At 43.8% G+C, this 24,543-nt stretch overlaps 3 protein-coding genes across 4 annotated transcripts in view; 1 reads left to right on the forward strand and 2 right to left on the reverse strand.

Moving 5' to 3' along the window:
• The window catches only part of LOC311270243 (spectrin beta chain, non-erythrocytic 1), a 105,919-nt gene extending 97,828 nt beyond the window's left edge, over nucleotides 1-8,091 (reverse strand). For both annotated transcript variants that reach the window (XM_084374997.1, XM_084374996.1), the window contains exon 1: nucleotides 7,958-8,091. The gene's annotated coding sequence lies outside the window, so the exon portion shown is untranslated. The remainder of the gene's footprint in view (nucleotides 1-7,957) is intronic.
• Nucleotides 8,092-14,861: 6,770 nt separating this feature from the next.
• LOC311270251 (acylphosphatase-2-like) overlaps nucleotides 14,862-24,543 on the reverse strand; it is a 39,216-nt gene continuing 29,534 nt past the window's right edge. Inside the window, exon 5 of the mRNA XM_084375006.1 lies at nucleotides 14,862-15,772. Within this exon, the coding sequence (XP_084231132.1) occupies nucleotides 15,658-15,772 (115 nt within the window). The 3' untranslated portion in view covers nucleotides 14,862-15,657. The remainder of the gene's footprint in view (nucleotides 15,773-24,543) is intronic.
• LOC311270247 (nuclear factor 7, brain-like) lies at nucleotides 19,276-20,932 on the forward strand. Its single transcript, XM_084375002.1, has 2 exons — nucleotides 19,276-19,374; nucleotides 19,470-20,932. The coding sequence occupies exon 2, from the start codon at nucleotides 19,487-19,489 to the stop codon at nucleotides 20,891-20,893; it is 1,407 nt and encodes a 468-aa protein (XP_084231128.1). The 5' UTR covers nucleotides 19,276-19,374; nucleotides 19,470-19,486; the 3' UTR covers nucleotides 20,894-20,932.

Consider the following 24,543-nt stretch of genomic DNA (forward strand, 5'->3'; position numbering starts at 1 on the left):
ACCCCGACGTAACCCAGCTATGTAAACACACACACACACACACACACACACACACACACACTCAAGACTGAAAGGAAGCAGCATCACATCACGTGTCACTGATACCGAGCTGGTTTCAGAGAGACGAGTCGTCACGCAGAAGAATTACAATAAAAACAGGCAGATTTGTTCCAGATCTCGTTCTTTATATTTCCTAACATCTCGTCCTGACTGTAATAAAGTCGGACGTCTCGTCCGGCGCCTGCAGTAGCTGACAGGAGGTCACGGGAGTTTATCAGCCCGTCGGCCGTCTGCACACTTGACAAACTGTTCATCGATGAAATGATGAGCTGCACCTTTAACAGTGAAGATGTGACAGCCATCAGTTTGTGTTTCTTTTTAAAGCCTTGAAGGACGACATGCCACCATATACATATATATATATATATATATATATATATATATAAATACTACCTTCAGTTTCAGTGCTCTGTACACTTGGTACATTTAAACTTGACAGTTACACCTATAGGTCAGTTTAAGACTGAATGTAACCGTTTTTAACTACATGCTGTCCTGTATGGTTGTCCGCCATTTATCTTTTATGCACCTCAGTTTTATTTGTGTTTTGTCATATTGCTTCTTATCTTTTATCATTTTTATGTTCCCATTCTGTTTATTGGCTCTGTGATTATGTTTGTTGTTTCTGTTTATCACATTTTTTATTTGTGCTCTCAACATCATTGAAAACTAGGGCACAACATCACCGTCACGTAAAGACATAATGCTTTACAATAAGCTTTTCTTTATATAAAATATTTACTTTTATATTTTGAATTTTACAGGATGCTTCACTATAAAAGCTGGACACAAACATGTAACTTCAAAAGCTTCACTTTACACTAAATATTTAATTAAGTGTGTGCAGATCCTGATCAATCCCCCCCAAAAAAAACTACACTTCAAAGTGGACACAGCTAGCTTAGCGTTAGCCTGCAGCTAGCTTAGCGTTAGCCTGCACCTAAAATTTATTTTTGTACTGCGAGGCAGCTTCTGTGTTAGAGAAATCTCTTAATGGTTCTGATCTTCTTCAGATTCGGGTCAATTCAAAGAAATGTGCGTTATTTTTACCTTTAACTTCAACAAAAGATAAAAAGATGAACTTTGTTCCCGTTCAGGAGGATTCTGGGAGAAAAGTTTCAGACAATGTAGTCATCAGAGCCGTCACTGTTTGACTGACAGGTGATTAAAGCGGTGAATGACGGAGACGTGGTGTGTCGTCCCTTTAAGACGGAGCTGTGTGCTTGTATTTTCAGAAACGAGGCCACTCGTCTGAGCTCCTGTCGTCCTTCTTCTCTTTGTCCTCCTCCCAGACTGCAGACCCTCCCTTCTGTCTCTACCTGCATCCCTCCTTCCTCGGCTTCACTCCTTCCTCGGCTTCACTCCTTCCTCAGCTTCCCTCCTTCCTCAGCTTCCCTCCTTCCTCAGCTTCGCTCCTTCCCTCGGCTTCGCTCCTTCTCTTCCTCGGCTTCGCTCCTTCCCTTCCTCGGCTTCACTCCTTCCTTTCCTCGGCTTCGCTCCTTTTCTTCCTCGGCTTCACTCCTTTCCTCGGCTTCACTCCTTTTCTTCCTCGGCTTCACTCCTTTTCTTCCTCGGCTTCACTCCTTTTCTTCCTCGGCTTCACTCCTTCTCTTCCTCGGCTTCACTCCTTCTCTTCCTCGGCTTCACTCCTTCCTCGGCTTCACTCCTTTCCTCTTCTACTTGTTTTTATTTCCACGCTCCCATCCTCCGTCCTCCCTCCTTTCCTAATCTCCTACTTCCATTGCTTTTTCCTCTTTTCCACCTTAAATTTCTCTACCTGACAAGTTTTAGTCGCACACCTCCAACAGAAAAGATTTTCACAATAAAACTGAAACAAATAAAATGAGATAATGTTTCTGAAAGTGTTTGAGGGATTTTCCTGAGAGCTGAGAGTTTATTCCTCCGCCTTCATCTCCTCTGAAGCTTAAACTTTAAGCTGAAAGAGTTTGGATGGAGGAGGAGAAGGAGGAGTAAACTCCATCATGAGGCCCCCTGAGGACGAGGAGGGAGGAGAGGGGAAGGGTGATGGATGAAGGGAGGGAGGAAGGAGAGGAGAGTCAGGAGGGAGGAGGAGATATAGGGGGAAAGGGTTAGAGGGAGGTGAAAGAGAGACGGGTGGCGAAAAGGTGCGACTGATGAAGAGGAGGAGGAGGTGAAGAGATAAAGGAGAGACGAGGGGGAGAGAAAAGGAGGACAAGAGTGAAACAAACCAGCTGAAACGATTCCTGTGGATGGAGCGACGAGGAGGGAGGGAGGAATGTTCTGGAAAGTGTCCAGATAGAAAGAAGTGGAACAGTGCGACACAGGAGGAGGAGGAGGAGGAGGAGGAGGGCGAGGAGCAGGAGGAGTAGGAGGGCGAGGAAGAGGAGGAGGAGGAGGAGGGTAACATGTTTCCCAGCGGTGAGGCTTCGGCTAAATTTAGAGGGTCTGCTCACCTTCATCACAACACTGCAGCTTTTATCAAATCAGTCAAACTGCAGTCTGACAGTTGAGTCTCGGCCAAGGAGACAAAATAATATCAGCTCAACGGCCACTTACTCACTTATTCTGCAGCTTTTCATGAAGTCGTCATGAAGCTGCACACGACTCTCTATCTACGACTAATTTATCTGATGTTTAAACTTTGACTCGTCTAAAAATAAGAACAAACAAAAACACCTCATCAGATTCTGGTCTGACCCGGAGCTGTTCACCGACGGGAGGAGAGCTCAGAGTTACCTTTGAACTTGTGGGATTAAAAAGTGGATTTATCTTCACTCCTGTTTATCAACCTGACTGTAGCAGTGATCCGGAGGTGACTGGTGCTGGAGGGGAAATGGACTTTACTTCATGAGCGTAACGTTACAGAGAGGAGACAGAGAAGCGGAACCAGAACCAGAGTCTGCTGAGTGCTGACTTTTCCGAGAGCTTCACCTTGTTCACTAGTTTATGGCTAATGTATAGTAATCTGGCTGTTTGGGGCGAATAATCTCTAAATCTGACGCGACTCACAAATGTTCACAGACGAGGTGTTTTAAAGTTTTCTTCTCGTTATGTTTCGTCTCTCCTGGACGTTACAGCCACAGAACAGAAACTCACCGTTACCTTGAGTAAACTTGTGGATTTCTCTGGTTTGAACATTGTTGGAAACATTTAAGATAAAGTGAGAACACAAGTCAACAACTTATAAAACACAGGTCGAGTCGTTTTCACACATTTGACCATTGACCATTTAATTCTTTTGACCGCGGACTGAATATTTTTGTTTTTGTTGGACTGACAGTCAAAAATTCAAACATCAGACCACAAAAACATTTAATCTCGGGATCAGATACTCTTCCCCACTTTCCTTTTGGAGTCAAAGTCCTAAAATAGCTGAAGCACCACTTATATTATTTGTCCTCGATCGCCTGAACAGACGCCGCTCTGTCCTTCGCTCTATAACGGGGACAAAGAGTCGGACTCAGAGGTGGATCAAAGGCATTTTAAAAGCTTCATTTTCTCTCTTTATTGAGTTTCTGATCACATGACTGCAGCTCCTGAAACTGGACCACCGTCCCTCCTCCGTCCCTCCTCCGTCCTCCTCTGAGCAAACGAGCAGACGTCTGAGACGCTCTGTCAACGTGTTCTGCACTAATTAAACCAGCGACTCAAAGAAAAACAAAGAGCAGAGAGAGAAAACAAACAGAAAGGTCACAGCTGGATGTACGACACAACTTGAAGACGGATCCAACAGTTTGGGTCAATCACAGTTTGAGTCGATCAGGACCGAGTCCAGTTCTGATGCATTCCCTGGACTTCCAGAAAAAAAAGGGGTGCAGTTGTTTTATCCACTAAATGTCAAACAGAACAAACAGGAAACGGGTTCAGTTTGACATTTTGAGCAGCAACCAGCAGCTCCACAGGTCAGACGGAGACTTTGGTACCGAGGTAGAGCTGCTGATACCACCGGGTTATCGCCTCATTACAGGTCATGACAGACTCGTTATTATTACCAGGCTCCAGTAAAACATACGTAGCTCGGTCTTTTTCCACATAAAGTCAATATAAGCCCGGCCCGCTTCATGCTACAGTACAAACTGCATCTCAGCGACAGTCATAGTTTTTTTGCCGACATGTATCAGTTATATATCAATCTGCTCGCTACGTCTCAGCCGTTCTTACCACAAAGTGTGCATAAACTTTTTATCAACAAAATACAAAAATCTGAAATTCTCAGTGATTAGGATCGGCTGGATGAAAGATCCCTGTCCAGCATCCATAACTACTGTGAGGCACCCGCAGAGCCAACAGCAGAAGATGGGGACGCCATCTGACAGCACACCTTCAGACGGACAGGTGTGTAGGAGAAGACTGAAGGCCGACAACATCAGGAACAACACACTGTCCACTTCACTGGCAATTAAGTTTAATGACAACAGAGTTCAGACTGTTGTCTTCACATAACTTATATAATCTGTACGCTTTCATACAGCAGACGGAGAGAAATGTGTTGAGCCCGTCTCCTGCAGTGTTTCTGTCAGAAGCTGTTATGTAACCAGTGCAGAACTGAAGACGACACCAGTGATTCAGTTTAATATTAGCCTGGTATTAAAACGCTGGAGCTCAGAGCTCAGGACGCTGCAGCAGAGACGATGATTTACAGCTCAAATCTCCCTCTGCATCACGCCAGCTGGGCCGAGCCGAAACCTGCATCATCATCATCATCATCATCATCGCCACCGCTGAGGAGGAGAGGAGTCTGACTCTGAGCCAAGAGGCAGCGAGCAGCAGCGTTCACGTTTCCTGCAGGAGCGTCGATCCACTTAAAACATCCCTGCAGATCAATTATGAGCCAATCATGTGAACCTGCTCACAGAGAAGCTGGATGTGACTTCAGTTCAATTATTGATCGGAGCCGAGTAGCTTTATACGGAAAAATCTGAGCGAACAGGCCCAGAAAATGTTTTTAAAGCTGCAGCACACAGCGTCTTCTGTTTCTCTAAATCAAAACCACATTTCCCATAAAACCCCTCTGCATCCTGCTCTCTGTCTCTCATTTAAAGAGGCTGTAAACACAAACAGCAGAGCCGACGTCACTTCACACGGAAAATACAAGAAGGAAACCGTTGGAAAGTAAAGAAAAAGGTTCGTTCAGCAGAGTTTTATCATGTTAATATCCAGCGTCAGCGAGGAAAGCTCATGGTTTTCATACTTTCCTCAAACTTGTGGTTTTTATTAGCTGATATATAACTGTCTAACTGGATGCGAGACGTCTTCTGGTGTTTCACTAAGAATTAGTGAGGAAGCCTGAAAAACGGGACGAAGAAGAAGAAGAAGAGGAGGAAGGAAGAAGAAGACAGACCCGAGCTCCTGGTTTTTATCTGACCTGTTATGAGACTAACTGAAGACCATAAACAAGCTGCTTGTCTCTGCTCTGTCTCGGTCTTTTAGCTCTTCTCTGGTGCAGCAGGTTTGACAACGTTAGCAGCTTCGAAGCATCCAGATCAGATCTAGAGTTCAGTCACATTCAAGGACAGAAAGTTAAATCTGCTCTGTAACGACGTGTGAAGGCTGGATATCAAAACTCAGCTTTTTGCCGACGACTGCAGAGTTTCTGTATATGATTTATTTCCTGTTGCATGTTTCCAGGTGTTCGACTGCAAAACCAGTCGTATAAATCCTTTAGTGTCTCTGGAGGAAGCTGTGTCACGTCTGATGAATGACCTCAGGTGATGTCACATGAGTCGGCCTCAGCTGGAGCCATGAAAGCTGCTCAGCGGCGCGTGAAACCAAAGAAAGCTCGACTCACCAGGTATTAAACCACTCAGACTTCAGCTGATCGAGCCGGCTAACGTTGGGTTTAGCCCTCTGCTAACTCGAATGAGGATAAAATGATTTAATCACGTGGCTCGTCTTCACTTTCCAAATGTTACTGGATCCAATTCTGCCGCTCAAAAAAATGTATCCACTATTTTACAGCTGCTTCTCTCACAGCGTGGCTTTGTGGGGCGAAGGTTGTTGTTGTCTGGTCATCACGTCAGCTAACCTTCTGCTCCTCATCTCTGCTGCAGGCTACATTAGCCGCTACTAGCTTAAAACGCTAAACCTGCGACCAAATAGTTGGCGAGCTGCCTTGTGGATGATTCTGGTGCAACGTTCTGACCAGGAAGAAGAAAGAAGACGTCTCCGATTCTGCTGCAGTGGTTTGGATTTTTATTTTGAAGCGTCCGTCATGAGTCTGACATCGTTTTGGGAATGTGATGCTAAATCTGTTAAAGGTACCAACACTCAGGTAACCACCAAGACTAGTAAACAACAGCTATCCTCCATCCACAGTTAGACAATCGACAAGACGACCGATAAATTGTTTCAGTCGTCAACATTTTCTGAATTTTTGCTGCTTTTATGTCCTTAATGAAGCTAAATGAAGAGTTTTTAGGTTTTAAGACGATGATTTAAAGACGTTACTTTGGATTAAAATCTTATTTGAAAATTGTGATTCAGAGGAAGTCAGAGCTTCTTTTAAAAAACCTGCAGAGGAAACTTAAAGGAAACAGCTTCGTCAGAGTTATACTTAAACTTTACTTTATTACTTTTTTTGTAAAAACAAAAGGTTTGACCTCCACCACAGGGACCTCCACCACTGGGACCTCCACCACAGGGTCCTCCACCCTAAACATTAACACACTGCAACAGTTGATCGTCCGTCTGAACACAAAAGGATTTAACTTTATTACATAATGTAGTTTGACTCCAGCGGGCCGTTAAAGCTGCAGGAGGTTCGGACGACTCGACACCTCAGCGACACTTTAAAGGCTTCGAGTCAACAAGTTGCCAAATGTTTCCTCCATCAAAGACAGACGAGGGGGAGGGGAGGACGCAAACACAGAGGATGATAAGAGGAAAAGACCGAGGAGACAGAAGAGAGGAGTGAGGAGGAGAAGTGGAAAATGAGGAGAATACAGGCTGGAAAGAAAACAGAGACGACACGAGAGATTAGGAGGAGGAGGAGGAGGAGGAGAGGGAGCAGCAGTCCGGCCTGTATCTGATTACATAATTGCTCGACAGGATTTGAAACAGGGTCTGCGCAAAAAAAGGAAAACGCCTCAAAGCAGCAAATCAAACTACAATGACCTCAACATGCATTCAAACCACAAAATACAGCTCGCACAGGAGAGGAAAGTAGAAGAGAAGTAGGAGAAGATCTCAGCCGGAGGAGACGAGGAGACGAGGAGACGTCAGGGATCATTTCAGGTTTATAAACAGCTCCAGGAGGAAGATCTCAGTGTTTCAGAGACACCAGGACGGAGACACACAGCAGAGTCCACAGAGGTCACTGCAGAGGCAGCAGGATATCACAGGGGGATTATGGGAATATTTTGTTTTTGCTCCAGGGCTGAGGTCAGCAGAGGCGACCACGCCTGCACCTCCACCTCCACCTCCACCATCATCATCATCATCATCATCAGAGAAAAGCCTCCATCATTTTAAACCTCTGAGCTGAACATGAATCAGAGCTGCAGAGTTCAACAACAACAACAACAACAACAACAACCAGCAGCTCTGGTGCACTGAGACACACACACACACACACACACACACACACACACACACCAAGTTCAACAACACGATGGAGAGAGGGGGGGAAGCAGTGAGACACAGCCGAGAGAAGCGCTCTGTGCCCGGCTGCTCTTCACCGCAGCTGCGCCTCCAGGATGATGGAGCTTTAATTAGAGGTTCAAACAATTAACACACACACACACACACACACACACACACACACACGCACACACCGCCACAGCCGTCGTGGATGTGGATGCTCCACCAGCCGCACGCACACACACACACACACACACACACACAATGAAACAGAGCCGTGCTGAAGCCCGCAGCAGCAGCGGGATGAAGAGCTCGGCTCAGGCCGCCTCACACTCACCTGAGGGCGGACAGAAGCGCAGTGGAGTCCCGCTCGCAGTGGAGGACGGACGGACGGACTGCTGAGAGCTCGGAGCGAAAACAAGGCAGAGCAGCGAGTCCTGAAATCCAGCGAGCCTCCTCCTCCTCCTCCTCCTCTTCCTCACCCCGCCCGCCGCTCCGCGCTGCCTCACCACGGCCCGGACTGCAGCGACCGGGCCGCTCGCTCCCAGCGCCGGGCGGCACCGGCGGGGCGGTGTTAGCACTGATTCTCAATCAAACTGCGCTTTTATCAACATTTCTGCAGCTAAATGTCTGTAGAGCAGAAGTAATCAGATACTTAACTTGAGTACAAATATCCTGCTATCAACAAAATACCAACGTCTTTAAAAGTAAGCGAGCTCGGAGTAGCATACAACAGCATTAGCATCTAAATAAAGGCCCACTTTATGTACAAGAAGTACAAATAGGCCTGCACATTACACAGAGTGCCCATTTCATTTATTATAATGTCACTGGATATTAATCACTAATGTCTTCATCACTTAAATGTAGGTTAGCTGCTAACGATGGAGCTCACAGGCTCAGTATAGGGTTAATTTCAGAGTTTGAGAGTTTTTAGTCATAATAAAAGGAAACATCTTAATTTATTTGTTGATTCTGTTTTGTATTTTTAATCCAAATCCCCCAAAAACTGTCCTAAATTAAGGCCTGGACTACACGTATATGGATATTTTTTTAAGCGGATATTTTCGTCCCCGTTTTAAAAAAACTCTGTCCACACCACAGAAATATCTCCGTCCACACGAAGAGGCAAAACTGAGAACGATCGCCTCTGAAGCCTGCAAAAAAGAAAACGAAGAAAACGAAAACAGAGTCTTTTGTGTGGACCGACGATGAAGTGGAGTTGTTGCACCGTTACGTTCATGTGTAGCGCTGAGATGAGACCTAAAAGTGCAGAAGTGCTCCGTTTAACATCGTACACGGATCCACTCAATCGGATATTTTATTTATTTCTCCACTTTTTTATCTGTTTAAAAATATCTCCGTGTATGTGGCTGAAATCGCTGTGTTGAGAAGCCCAACTGGACAGAAAAATGTGCGTTTAGGAATATATCGTATTCGTGTAGTCCAGGCCTAAAATTGCAGCCCTGCTGTACTGGGACAGCTAGCCTCGCCAAATCCAGTCCAACTAGCGAGTATAGCAAGTTTTGCATTGAACTGAATGTGATAGCTTGGACTAGCAGACGGACTGAAGGTAGCCGAGCTCAACCTACTTCTGGACGGGCTGTAATTCTGTATTTGTGTCAGTCAAACAGGAAACCCATTGATTTTTATCAGTATTTGAAATTATACAACTATTTTATCATTTCTACTTTCCTTCTTTAGTTTAACAACAAATCATGTCATCACCAGATAATGAGGCCTGCTGCAAATCTTCTCATATTACTGCCTACAAACATATATATCACATGACAAATGCATGTAATCAATGACAGAATTGTTGAATCAGTTTATTTTTTATCTTGATTTAAGATTTTAAACAACACTTTTAGGCAACTATTAAAAGCTTGTGTGCATTTCTTCTTTATTAAATTTAAGGTGAATTTATATGAAATATGTTTTATAATAAAATCTGAATTGTAATTCAGGAAATAATAACCACAATATTTCTCTATACTGAAAAACAGGATGTGTGAAACCACTACGGGAGCCTGTAGGGTCAAAAAGCCAGTAAACTGTTTCTATTACAAGTGGAAAAATAAAACATCATGAACAGTTTGTCTTTACTGTCACACTGAGTGAATGAGGGTAAAAGTGACAATGCATTTTTTAGTGCCCCATCTGTACCAGTAGAATGTCTCCACCCGGCGAGGCTGCACCGGGATGTATATGAAGCGCTCCTGGCTCCCAAAGTCAGAGTGAGAGGCGGAGATTCAGGCAGCAGGGAGGAGGGGGAGGGGGGGAGGAAGGGGGAGGAAGGGGGGGAGAGTCTGCAGAGACTCAGTGATGCCAAACAGTCCTGAAAGTTGTGTTGGACTGATCAGACAGAAGATTTAAATAAAGATACAAACACGAGTGTAACTTCTGTTAACTCGTCAGTGATGCTTTGACTGGAAACACAGAATGTTTCCCATCAGCCCCTCTGTCAGGGCAACGCTGACCCTGCTCTTATCTCCACATTTAACCACCACGTCCTCCACGAGTCCTGCTGAGACGGAAACCCTGCAGCTCCGTCTCTGTAAACCTCCTACTCTGATGAATCATCACTGCGTTTGTGCATTAAGGTGTCAGAGCGATTCAGAGACTTTACACCGTCTGCAGGAGGAAGCAAGAGACGGATTCTGCAGGAGTAGATGACTTGCATCAGAAGACGTGTCGGTTTCTACCTGGAGGTTAAAAAGCTTTAAAATGTCTGAATTTGTCTCAGATAATTCATCTTACAGTGACTCAGCTAAGACTTCATGTTGGACCAGTCAGGAGCTTTTCTCTGTCCCAGTGCCCAGAAGTGACGGTACTGGGCTGGGCACAATCACACGGCGGCCATTTTCCTCTGACGTCCTGTTGTATCAACGTAGGAAATCTGACGTATTATTATCGTTTCACTGCTTTCAGATTGATCAGCAACTGAAAAGATGATGGAAAGTGATAATCTGGAGTGACGTCCGGACAGACATCAAGTTAAAACCACATATATGACAACCGATTAGCTAACGTTAGCATTCAGCCACATTTGATTACATATTGTGTTTGACTTCCAGGTAATGTTAGCTGGAAGTGATTGCTAAATGATGCTGCTAATAATGCTAAAATGCTAATGTTAGCTTTTGTCTAACAGAAGCTAATGTGTTAATGAAAATGTGGAAAGACATCGGGCATATATGGAGGTAAAACAACATATTTGATAACCTGTTAGCCTACGTTAGCGTTCAGACATCAGAGGAAAATGGCCGCCATGTGAATATCATCACACACTCGTTGTCTTCTCCATGTTTACAGCTGTATGTGGATGATATCTAATTTCTCTGTCACTGACTACGTCCTGGAAGTTGTCCAACTTGGTGAGAGAAGCAAAACAAAAACAAAAACAAGAATCATACACGCTCGTCGTAGAATAACAAAATGAGAACGGAGAGAAAACAGTTCACATGCTTGAGAAGCGGCAGGAAGAAGTTCACACTTGGTGGAGACCAAAAACGGAGCTACAAACAAGAGAAGACTGGAAGTTCAGAACATTAACTTGAAAGGTGAAGATGCTTTATGTCATTGTTGGACAAAAAATTCAATTATTGCAGGTTTAAATATGAAATAAAGTCTTGATCTACAGATGAGGTCATGTTTACGTAAGAAGAAGAAGACGGAGAAGGAGAAGAAGGTCCTGATCTACACTGAAATATAAGAGAAGCTGCTGATATAACTTTAACTTTTGGACCGACTCTGACCCAGTTTGACCCGAGAGGCCTGCTGGACGCTGGGCTGTTACATCACGATCATCATGAGCATCTCTCACACAAACACTGAGAACGATGCGTTCAAGGCCTGAAGGACATCCAACTGTGCTGACGGGGCAGTGCAGCAGTGAGTGTGTGTGTGTGTGTGTGCATTAACACTGTGTGTGTGGGCAGAATGTGATCCGGCCTTCAAGGTCTTTTTAGCCTCAGTTTGGTCAGTGTGTGTGTGTGTGTGTGTGTGTGTGTGTGTGTGGGTGCAGCGGATTATCACTCAGATACCAGACACCGTGTAGAAATGTCCAGCAGACCGCGGCCATGATTGTTTTGAAGCAGAGGATGGGTGAGGAGAAGGTCAGAGGTCGTGGAGGTAATTCCCATCATGCAGCAGCTGCCCGTCTCTGACATCACCGCCTGTTTTCTACCTGCTCTGATTTATTACGAACCTGAACACATCCTCCTCATACACAAGGGACAGAAAGGTAAACAGATATCTTTCATTATAAAGATAATAATGTTTAAATATTATAATAATCTAGGAAAACAAACATGTCTACATTCTTAGACCAGAAATGGTGAACAGGACAAAATTTAAACTTATGTATCACCATGAAATGTCACCAGCTGACTACTTGTGTTTTTGTTTTGTTGGTTTGTTTTATTAAAGAGGTCGTATCTGCTTTTTAGGTTGTTTACTCTCCTTCAATGTGTTATGAAGCATTTTTGTGCATGTTAAAGGTTCACACCTGGTTCTGAGTCGAGCCTTTACGTCTGTAACGTGTGTGTGTCACTATGTAACGGCTGTTATATAAATATATATATTTATATAGTCATTACAAAACATAAACACTCAGTCAGACCGCAGACGCACAGTTGCTGCTGCTGTAGCATCGTTATTTTAGATCACACTACCTTGCTCGGCATTACCCGCCCTACTCTGCCTCTGATTGGCTGCATCCTGCCCCGTTAAGTTACGCACAACTGCAACTCTCACCAAAGATTGAACAGAGGCGAGATGTTTCACTCTGTAGCTAAAACGGAGCGTTCAAGTCACAGTTCTACTAGGACCCCTAAATAAATGTGAACCTGAATATTAGCATAATATGACGTCTTTAAGCGTCTTTGGGCTACATTAGTTAAATGTAGTATTATTATTATTAAGAAGAAAAAATGTGTATCACATATTTTGTGTTTAAATATGCAAATTAGTTTATCTAATATAGAAATCTGAATTAAAATAAACACCTTTATATCTATTTTGGACATTTTCCTCAGAATCGCCACTTAAAATGACATTATCAGGATTATGAGAAGTTTTTGTATCCGGCCTGTGTTCACCTTTATAGATTTGTAGTTTTTCCAACATGAGTCTGAACATCTTCTGAACATCACATCACACGTGTGCTCAGAAACATGGAGCCTCCGTCCCTTCAGCGCCGTCTGACAAGTGTTTTTAATGTGGACCGGCTCGGTGTGAAGGTGGGCGGTGATCTCTGCGTCGCTGCGTGTCAGCTTCATTTCACCTGCCGCACATTAAACCCACCCGGTCTGAGCAGAACCCGGCAGAACAAAAGATGTTGTTTGTGTTAAATGTCACAGTGGAGTTGGACCCGACTTCAACATGTTGCCTGGTAACAGCTGGCTGTCAGCACCCACTCAGGTGTGTGTGTGTGTGTGTGTAACATGATGAATAAGACTAAGTGTGTGGGCAGCTGAAGTGCCGGCAGATATTCAGAGAGGAAATGATGGAGAGAGACAGAGAGGAAGAGAAGAAGAAGAAGAAATGAGACAGGAGGGAAAAGGAGAGAAGAAGAAAACGAGAAGGCCTCAACTTTTCTTTTCTTTCTGCATCTTTTTTGTATCTTTTTTCTTTTTTGTATCTTTTTTGTATTTTTTTTGTATCTTTCTCACAAACACTTCCAGACAGAGGGGCGTTTCCATGGTGACCACTATGGGATGCCAAGCCGGTTGCCGGGAGAGGAAGAGGCGGAGGAAGAGGAGGAGGAGGAAGAAGAGGTCGAGGCTGGTGGATTTTTTCCAGCTTTTCCAACAGTGACTGAAAGTGTGTGGGTGGGCTCTCTCTCCCTCTCTCCCCCCCCTCTCATGGCAGCAGTGTGTGTGTGTGTGTGTGTGTGTGTGTGTGTGTGTGTGTGTGTGTGTGTGTGTGGGTGGCTGCTGTATTAGTATTTGCTGTAATATTTGCAGCAGATTTTGCAGCGAGCAGAAGACAAAGTGTGAGAAGTGCTGCTGGAGGTGGAGGATTATGGGTGTTTGGTGTTTGGGCAGCGTTCAGGGACAGAGAGCAGGCTGGGAAAAGACAGTTTCTGATGAACTCAGAGCCGTGAGGTGTCACTGAAAAGGAACGTACGGTCGGTTTGTAATGAAACATCGCAGGTGCGAGTGACGTCATCGCTTAAATATCGAGATGATGACGTTGTTGTGTTCATAATGTATATTGTTGTATATGTTGTTATCTTCTCCTTGTATTGTTATTAAAGTGCTCAACTTGAGTTGTGTCACACACCCTCCACTCACTGATTCAAAAAGAGTGGACACACACACACACACACACACACACACACACACACACACACTGTTGACCCTGAACACACCAGGACAGAGCTGTGTGTGTGTGTGTCAGTTATGTAAGTACATCATTACATTAAGATCCTCTTCACACACATTAACAACTAACGCCTCCTCCTCTCTTGTGCTGATTGTGTGTGTGTGTGTGTGTGTGTGTGTGTGTGTGTGTAATGTCTCTAGATGGGTTGGCATGACGACAACGCGTCCACTTCTAACAGTGTATCCAGGGAGAGTTGGTCTCTAAGCACACACACATCGATCTTCAGCGTGTTTTCATGATGACGTTAAACTTTTAAAGGGTCATTCTGCTGTTTTTATCACATTTTAACTCATTTACTTCACTTCCTGTTGTCTCTCTCTCTCCCACACACACACACACACACACACACACACACACACACACACACCGAGTCGCTCTGTTCCTGCTGTGTCAGGGTTTTTGTTGTGGTTGCCGTGGCAGCCGATCAGGGATTCGCCGGCAGCGATTTAATTGGATCAGACGACAGGTAATCAGGTCACGTGACCCGCTGTGATGTAACATCACCGGGGTGTGTTTGATTACAGGCGCAGTGAAAGCAGGGATTCAAACCAGCAACCTGCTGCTCACAGACCTGCTGAGTTCATCTTTACAAAGAGACGATGTCATCTGTGTCATCAAACTGAGGCTACATTCAGAGAGTTAATGTAACTTTACAGACATGTTTCAAAGATGAATCACGTTATGTTTACGTGAGAAAAAGAAGATAAAGAAGGAGAAGAAAGAGAAGAAGAAGAAGTTCACTCTGACGTGTCAGCTGAAGTTTCAGTGACAGGCGTCCAAATGAAACTCATCGTTTCCTTCAATCGATGATGTGAGCTCACAACTGAACAACATGAAGAACAAAGGTTGAGTTGTTTTAACACAATTTAATGCTGAAATGTTACATAACGTATCTTCAAGTACTTTAATTAACATGGTGAAACTATTGCTGAATATCACACATATGTCTATATTCATAACAACAAATCACAGATGTCTGGCTGCAACGATGACTCGGTCAGTAGATCAGAAGAAAAATAATCAACTATTATGATAATCGATGAATCGATTCAGTCGATATTCATGTAAAACTGTCAAACATCGTCTGGTTCCAGCTTCTCATGTGAGGATTTGCTGCTTCTTGTCTTTTCTCACAGTGAGTGAGGGATTATAATCTTATCTACACACAGGAAGAGGTGAAAGTTTCTTTAAAACCTGCAGAAGAAACTTACAGCTACGATTTCCAAGAAACTTTTTAAGACGAGATGTTTAGTTAACACAAAGGTTTCACCACCACAGGCTCCTCCAGCTCTGAACCCTCGACCTTTGACCCTCCAACAATCTCGCTGGTTTTTTTACTGCTGGCCGGACAGAAGAAGAAATCTGAAGATGTCACTTTGAGCTCTTCATAGACTAAATGATTCATTTGCAGCACTTTAATGAGTTTCAACAGTGTTTTTCTTTGACTACGGATCAAATATCACCACACCAGCAGCCGGTGAACTCAGTCTCTACTGTTGTTATCCAGAGTCTCAGCTCCAGTCTGTCATTCAACAGTCGTCATTCACAGAGTTCACAGCAGCACAGATATAAAATCTACTCTAAGTTATCTCACAGGTCTGAGCACTACAAGCAGCTCTCTGTCTCAGCGTTTGTTTGACTGGTGGGTCAGAAGCGGGTCTTGAAGCCGGACAGCTCCAGCTTGTCGATGCTCCTCTGGTTGCTGAAGCAGGCTCTGGTGATCCGACTGCTCGGACTTCCCTCTTTACTCAGCCACACCTTCCTGTGGAGGACAGACAGAAGAAGAGTCCATCATTAACTCGTGTTTCTGTGTAGACAATACTCTGATTACTAACAGCGACTTCTGATTACTTTGATCTCAGAGTAAGAGCCGTTTTATTCAATCAAATCAAGACACATTTCAGGAGGAGATCAAAGATCCAGAAGAGCGACGTGATCACAGGTGGACGGCTACAGGTGTGAACGTCTCAAAGACACATTTGAGATCCACAACAGTCAGAATGGAGCTGATGTCAAGGAGCTCCACTGTGATGTTTGTTCTCTGTTAGCCTGCCAGTGTCAGCAGTAACCACAACATCACCAGACTCCCTTAACAAATCTCCTGATTTTAAGAGCTGTTGAGTGAGTTGAGAAACTAAACAAACTTTTTGAAACGGCTACGACAAATTTTAAATCATCGTCTCCTTCTTGTAAATTAAGCATTAAATCAAAACATGAAGCCAACTATTAACCACAATTTCACCAGACTCCCTTAAGAAAACAGCTAATTTTAGGAGTTGTTGAGTAGCGTAAAACTTAATAAACATTATGAAACTCTGTCTCTGACAGACTCTGAATCATTGTCTCCTTCTTGTAACTTCAGCATTAAATGAAAACAGTAAGTTGTTTGTTTCCTTGTAGAAAGTGTCAGTTTGTGGCAGCATGGCTGTACCAGCCTGTCTGCTTCTGTGTCTAAAGTGCTAAAGTCTTACCTGCCAACATTTAGCAGCTGTTTGAACACACTGTTTACACTGATTTCACCATTTACACTCAATTTATGAAAGAAGAAACATTTTATTGATCTAAACATGTCACATTTTACAAACACACTAACAGTAACCAGTATAGGCTACTTCTTTGTCCCCAGACTCCCTTAACAAATGCATCAGTTTAGTGAGTTGTTGAGTTGGAGACACTTAATAAACATTATGAAACTCTGTCTCTGACTGATTCTGACTTATTTGTTCCTTCTTGTAAATTCAGCAAATGTTCTCCATGAACTTCTTTCTGTCTTTGAGTAGAAACATGGAGTCTGTTTGTCAGTGATGGTGATCAGTGATGGTTTCACTCAGGACGGACGGTAACACCACGTCTGAACTATGTGAAAACCGTCTCAGAGGTTGTTGACGTGTTTTTCTGTGGATGAAACTGTTGACGTCACCATCACGGGTTTTGCTCCTCGTGGGACAAAAATGAAGATAAAAATAAAGAATAAAAAAAAAAACACAACCAGCATCTGGAGAACCAGGGGCATGATGGGAAAATACAAACATTCCTCCGTCTATATTTAACCCTGAGAACGAGAGACTGTTTCTGTGACCATCTGATGGAGTGTGTGTGTAGATTAGAGGAGATTTCAGGGGATCAGGGTCACGTCCACCGACTGAAGCTCAGCCAGGGAGAGGGCGAGCGAGCAAGAGAAGAAGAGGGAGAGAGAGAGAACGAGAGAGAGAGAGAGAGAGGGACGAGCTGTCCTACTTTTTCATTTTTGGCAAAAAAACTTCTCCATCTACAGTCGACTGATCTGCTCAATGACCCACTACTCTACTGTACACACACACACACACACACACACACACACACACACGCACACACACACACAAACACACATACACACACACACACACACATGCATATGCACACGCACACATACACAGCTTAGCATTAAGTCTGCAGCAGCTGGATGTTTGTTGGTTTGTAATCTGCTGCATTTCCTCTAAAACAACACACTGATCCCTCTGACACACACACACACACACACACACACACACACACACACACACACACACACACACACACACACACACACACACTGATACAACTCTAATCAGGATAATTTCAGTTATTATAAACGAGGTCTTGTTTTGTAGCTGTGTCCATCACTTTAATCCACAATAACAGTGTAGCTTCAGTCAAAACTACTGAGGAGGAATTATATTAATCATTGCACCGACAGCTATTTATTGATCATCAGCCAACTATTACATTAATTACCAACTATTTTAATAATCGATTAGTCAGTTATTCTGTAAGAAATAAAAGGAGAAGAAGAAGAAGAAGAAGAAGAAGAAGAGAAGAAGAAGAACTCTCTGCTGAGGACAAAACACTGATCAACATTTTAAAGACCAAACAAATAATTGATCAATCGAGAAAATAATCGACTGATTCATCAACAATGAAAGAAATCTAAGTGAGAAATCAATTCTGTTAAAGGTGCAGTACGTAAGACCTGGCCACCTTTTGACTTCATACTCCAAACAAACAGGGGGAAGCACATCACCAGAGTAACTCCTGCTAACCTGGACTCCAGTCAGCTGGTTAGCTTAGTTAGCCGTGCAGCTAGCAGTCCAGACTGTGAGCTCAGGAGCAGCTGCGAGGTGTCGGTGTTTACGCCTCCCGCACAGGAGCTTTGGACCGGGATGGGCCGGGTTAGCATGCTAAACATGATAACTCTCACACGTTGCACCTTTAAATCATTACTTTGATCATTTAAGACTCTGTTAAAATCACTGTCTAATAAAGTTAATTCTCTTGATCATAGATCAGTCTGTGCGATCAGCTCACGCTCATAATCTGGATTAATGTGTCCAGTACAGGATGATGTTCACACTTTGTCCACTGTGTCTCTGAGAGGAAACAGCCAACATGTTTAATATTTGAACTCACGCCAGCTCTGGTGTCAGACACCTGTAACATCTCCTCCATGTTGTTTTCACACCTCAGCTGTGTTTCCTCTCGTCCTCCTCAGTGTTTCTGAGCCGCTCGGCACTCTGGGAATTCTTTGTTTCTCAGAGGAAAAAGAGGAAACCACCCACTCGTTCACCTCCCACCACCAGCCTCTCTCGCTCTCTCTTTTCTCCCCCTCCCCCCTCCTCTTCCTCTGTTAAGAGGAACAGCTGCTTCCTGTTTCCCAGGCCCGACAGGAAGTGAGGTCGTGGTGAAAGTGGAGTGGAGAGGAAGGACGCCAGGGTGAACGTACTCACGAGGAAAAGATTGAGTGTGTGTGTGTGTGTGTGTGTGTGTGTGTGTGTGTGTGTGTGTGACCAAAAACTTTATAATCTGGACGAGAATTTAAAAAAAAGTTTCCAAACAATAAAATCACATTTTTATGACATATATGAAATGTTTGTGATAAAATAAATATATTAAATGATCCAAAATACTGTAAATGTACCTTTTTTCCTTTACGATATTATCAAGTTAATATATTTTGAGGTTAATATTTCCTCTTGACAAGTTTCAGAAAATGATGAACCTTTAATATAAGTAATAATATAATAGAGAACACTACAGTTCAGGCAGTGCTGGCGCTGGTTCTGATGGGACCACAGCCCCTCCAACAACAACAACAAGTGTATCAGATTACATGTCCAGCAGTGAATCAGTACTTTGGGCTGAAACACTCCCCTGAGTCACATGTGAACCAATCAGCACTCAGCAGAGGTCTGACAAAAATTCGCCCTCATCTGTGTCTCTTTACCAAAGAAGCACAAACAGACGATCAGATTCACCTTCAGACTGAACTAACAACGTCCTCTGAGTGAGTTCATCTACAGGAGAGAGGAGGAGGAAACTACAACACTGCAGACGCTCCACACACTGAAGGTGAGTCCGACCAGAACCAGAACTCAAAGTAAACTTCAGTGAAGTGAAGGAGGAAGCGGAGCTGTGACTAACTGTACTGTCTGCTCTGTTCCCAGCGTCACTCAGAGACAAAATGGCTTCCAGATTAGAGAAGGATCTCTGCTGTCCGGTGTGTCATGATGTCTTCAGAGAGCCGGTCCTTCTGTCATGTAGCCACAGCTTCTGTAAAGACTGTCTGCAGAGCTGCTGGACAGAGAGACAAACATGTGAGTGTCCAGTTTGTAAGAGAAGATCTTCAAGGGAACTACCACCTGTAAACCTGGTGTTAAAGAACCTGTGTGAGAGCTTCTTACAGGAGAGAGATCAGAGAGCTTCAGAGGATCTCTGCAGTCGGCACTCTGAGAAACTCAAGCTCTTCTGTCTGGACCATCAGCAGCCGGTGTGTCTCGTCTGCAGAGACTCAGAACAACACATCTACCACACAGTCAGACCCATCGATGAAGCTGCACGACAACACAAGAAGAAACTTGAGGAAACTCTGGAGCCTTTAAAGGAGAAGTTAAAGGTTTTTGAAGAAGTTAAAGTGAAGTTTGATCAGACAGCAGAACACATGAAGGTCCAGGCCCGACACACAGAGAGGCAGATTAAGGAGCAGTTTAAGAAGCATCACAAGAAGCTTCACCAGTTTCTAGAAGAGGAAGAGGAGACCAGGATGGCTGCACTGAGGGAGGAAGAGGAGCAGAAGAGTCAGATGATGAAGGAGAAGATGGAGGCTCTGAGCAGAGAGATAGCAGCTCTTTCACACACAGTCAGAGCCACAGAGGAGGAGCTGAGAGCTGAAGACGTCTCATTCCTGCACAACTACAAGGCTGCAGTGGAAAGAGTCCAGCAGCGCCCCCTGCTGGAGGATCCACAGCTGCCCTCAGGAGCTCTGATAGACCAGGCCAAACACCTGGGCAACCTGAGCTTCAACATCTGGAACAAGATGAAGGACATGGTCTCCTACACTCCTGTGGTTCTGGACCCAAACACTGCTCATCCACAACTCATCCTATCTGAAGATCTGAGCAGTGTGAGACGAGGAGATGAACAGCAGCTTCCTGATAATCCAGAGAGGTTTGATCTTCACTGGTCTGTCCTGGGCTCTGAGGGCTTTAACTCAGGGACTCAAAGCTGGGACGTCGAGGTTGGAGACAGTACAGACTGGTTACTGGGTGTGTTAGCAGAGTCTGTCCAGAGGAAGGGACCCATACGGTCTGGATTATGGATAATAATGTCATACGAAGATAAATACTCAGTGCAGTCACTACCAGCTCCATCCACTGATCTCGTAGTGCAGAAGAAGCTCCAGAGGATCAGAGTGAATCTGGACTGGAACAGAGGAAAGCTGTCGTTCTCTGATCCTGATACTAAAACACACCTACACACCTTCAAACACACTTTCACTGAGAGGATGTTTCCATACATTTACACTTTTGATAAACTCCCAGTGAAGGTATCACCCCTGAAGGTGTGTGTGACAGTGGAACAGAGCAGTTAAAGAAGTGTTTCATCTCTGGAAAGATGGCCCTTAAATAAAACTGTCTCCCTCTGCAGTAGAAATTGATGCTATATGAGCAGAGAAAACAGAGTAAAAGGGCTGTAGTGTTCACTTCTACTCAAAGGGTAAAAAAAAACTTCAACACCCAGAGGGCACAGCGCTGCACCGGATTGCACCTTGTTAGAAGCTGATCCAACTGTCGGAATTCTGACACCGAGATAAACAGAACAATTAATTCTGCACTGTTCTACGAGCTCTGTAGATGTTTTATTGAAAAAGTTAGCACCAGCAGCTGTGATGCAAAGTTTGCCAGCTAACTCCACAATCCGAGGAACATGAAGTTAGTTAGCACTGAGCTGCCATCCCTGCAAAGGAAAGGAGCGACCAGTTTCCTCCACCTGCTGTTTTTTATCAAACTTTGAACAGCAAGAACAGCACTGTTCAACATTGGAATTACACCTTCTCCTGCTTGGCTGATCAGCCAAGGAACCATTAGCACCCTTCATCAAGGACTGGTAACTGGTAATCATTAATTATTATTGATATCCAAATTTAACCCAAAACTCCTTATCAAAGTAGCATGAAGCGCTATATATGGTGCCCCGTGTGAGACACATATGGATTCCCATGTGAGGCAGTGTGCTGTTGACAATCATTCACAAATGTGCAACATTAATTTCAGCATAATTTGGACAGTGGTAAAATTTGAGATTCACATCTTGGACCCTTTAGCCAAAGGTCTTTACATTTAACCCCACTAGTCTACTACAGGAGTAGATGTTGATTTGTACTTTGATTTATAAAGTTTATCATTTATAACCCATTTGATTAACCAAAATCTTTTCTCAACTTTGAGCCATTTGTTATTGCTGCTTTCAATTCAAGTTGAAAGCACCTTGTAGAAACTGTAAAAATTTCAGTTCAGCATTTGAATATCCCGTATTTGTTGCATTGTAGTCAAGCTTTCATAATTTGATGACAATGTAAGTGCACCTCGTATTAATCACAGCATGCCACCGGACCTGTGGTACAAAGAAGTTTATATGTGGCTGTTACTGCCTTGCATTTCAGCCTGAGTATGAAGTAGTGCTGGAGATGGAGCCACAGCGTGCTACCAGCCCTGTGAAACAGAAGTTTTGTACTTTAGCTGTCACTACCACGTGTTTCAGCTTGAGTCAACTTTAAGAGACAATCCTCTGACTGTTACTGCCTTCATGGTTGAAGGTTATTCACAAACAAAGACTTGAAGGATCATCAGTGAGAGAGGATCTATACTGTACTTGGATTTCGTAAACTTCATAATTGAACATGTTTGTTCACATATGTAGGTAGAGCCAAAGAGAACCAACATCTTCTGAGCATGTCTCCTCATGTTTGGAAAGTTCTGCTCCTTGAGAGAAGAGTGGAAATCCAGCAGAGATACTGACTTAAAGTGCTCTGCCAGTACTGCGTCAGACTGCAAGTCAATGAGTTCCAGCTGAACATCACTGGGTGCATTATCCACACTGCAGGTAAAGGGAGAGGAAATCATGTGCATTTCATCCTCGACTGTTCTGAGATCTTCAAATTGTTTTGAAAACCCACCATGCAATGCTCCTAACATGGATGAGTACCTGCAGAGGTGACAACTGATGGTGTGACTTCTTTCAGGGTTTGCATGTGAGTGAGAGTGTTGCTCTCCAGTTGGCTTGAAAGAAACTGCATCTTTCTCATGAATGCCTTCACCAGGCTGTGCATTTCATGAACAAAAAGTCCCTTGCTTTGCAGTTTGGTGTTCAGTTCATTCATCAGTGCAGTCACATCAACAACAAATGCAAAATCTGCCATCCAGTCCTCATCTGAGAGCTCTGGGAAGTCTTTGCCTTTCTTCTCACAAAACTCTCGAATCTCTGCTTTCAGGTCCCAAACTCTTTTTAGCACTTTGCCCAGGCTGAGCCATCTGACAGCTGTGTGGTAGCCGATGTCACGATGCTCAGTCTCATGCTCCTCCAAAACTGCGACAAACTGTCTGTGATTCAGTGCCCGTGCCCTGATGAATTTTACTATTTTAGTAACAACATCAATAACATGGTTAATTTTTAGCACTGACTTGCACAACACGTTTGTGTATAATACAATGCAAAAATACCAATTTCTGATCTGGGTCGATTTCAGTCCCTTTATCTTGCATACGTTTCAAAAGTCCGACATTTTTCCCTGTAAGACTTGGACAACCGTCCGATGTGACACCTGCCAGTACCTCAGTGAACAGATCGCTCCCTGTCGTCGTCCCTTTCATGGACCGCATTGCTGCCAGCTCCTCCATAATCTTGAAGTCTGGCGTTATCCCATGGACGAATACGAGTAACTGGGCTGTGTCGCGGACATCTCAGCTCTCGTCCAAAGCCAAGGAGAAAAAGTCAAAACTTGCCACTTCACGTTGCAGCTGAGACTCCAGAGTCCCCGCAATGTCCTCGATCCTTCTCGTCATGGTTCGCCTGGACAGTGGGACTTGCTCAAATGCTTCTTTTTTTTCAGGGCATATTAGTGCTGCAGAGTCCACCAAGCACTCTTTGACAAACTCCCCCTCCGAGAATGGCTTACTGTTTTTAGCGATTTTGTGGGATATCACAAAGCTGGTCTTGGTTGCTGCATCCCTGGATGTGTGAAGCTTGGTAAAAAAGCCTTGCTGCTTTTGCAGATTAGCTAGCAAAGCTTCCGATGTCCGCGCCCTTTCAGCATCAGTCAAGTTTTTGTATTTCTCCGCGTATTTCTGTTTCGTCTCGTAATGCCGACTCAAATTGTAGTCCTTAAACACGGCGATCTGCTCCCCGCGAACTAAACACACGGCTTTACCTCCGACTTCAGTAAATAAATACTTAGCAGTCCAATTTTTGTTGAAAACACTGCATTCGGCATCTACCTTTCTTTTTTTAGCATGAGCGGACATTTTTGAGGGGTAAGGTAAAGTCGTCTTGTGACCTGCTTGTGACAACGATCCAATCATGCACACGTCTTGATGTACATATTGTGTCATTATGATGTGAATAAAAAACTTAAAAATACAAGCAATACAGCTTTAGTCCATGCATGATGTAAAATTTGAAAATATGCTTATTTTGTCATTTCCGATTAACCTTACACGGCCGGACAGAGTCAACCAAAGGGCCGTATGCGGCCGGGGGGCCGTACAATGTCCAGGTCTGATCTAGTCCAACCTTTCAATTAGCCATCTCGTAGTCACTTTTGATCAGCCATTTTGTTTATAGTCTTGCTTTGTCTATGCCATGCAGCATGGTAATTTTAACCTAGCCACCATTTTCCTTTTACTCTTCACACAGACACACACACACACACCTGTATATAGTACATTAGTTAGATCATCTTTGTGTTAAATAAAAGACTTTTGAACCTTCATGTCTATTTAATATTGTACAAGAGTGAATGTTGCCAACCTCTTCTCTGTCAAGGACTCCAAAATCCTTTGACCATTACAGCTGTTATGGTAACTTTGGTTGTAGTTATTAATCAGAGTTACAGTTTAGTAGCTTTTTATGAGACTGATTTGGTCAATAGGCTATCTTTTCTCTTCTTCAAGGGTGGTGCCCTGAGGTGATCTAATCTTATTATTTATCAGAATTATTAATTATCCCTAATAATGATTAATTATT

This window comes from Pagrus pagrus, assembly GCF_965226575.1.
Source record: "Pagrus pagrus genome assembly, chromosome: 15".
Lineage (NCBI taxonomy): Eukaryota > Metazoa > Chordata > Actinopteri > Spariformes > Sparidae > Pagrus > Pagrus pagrus.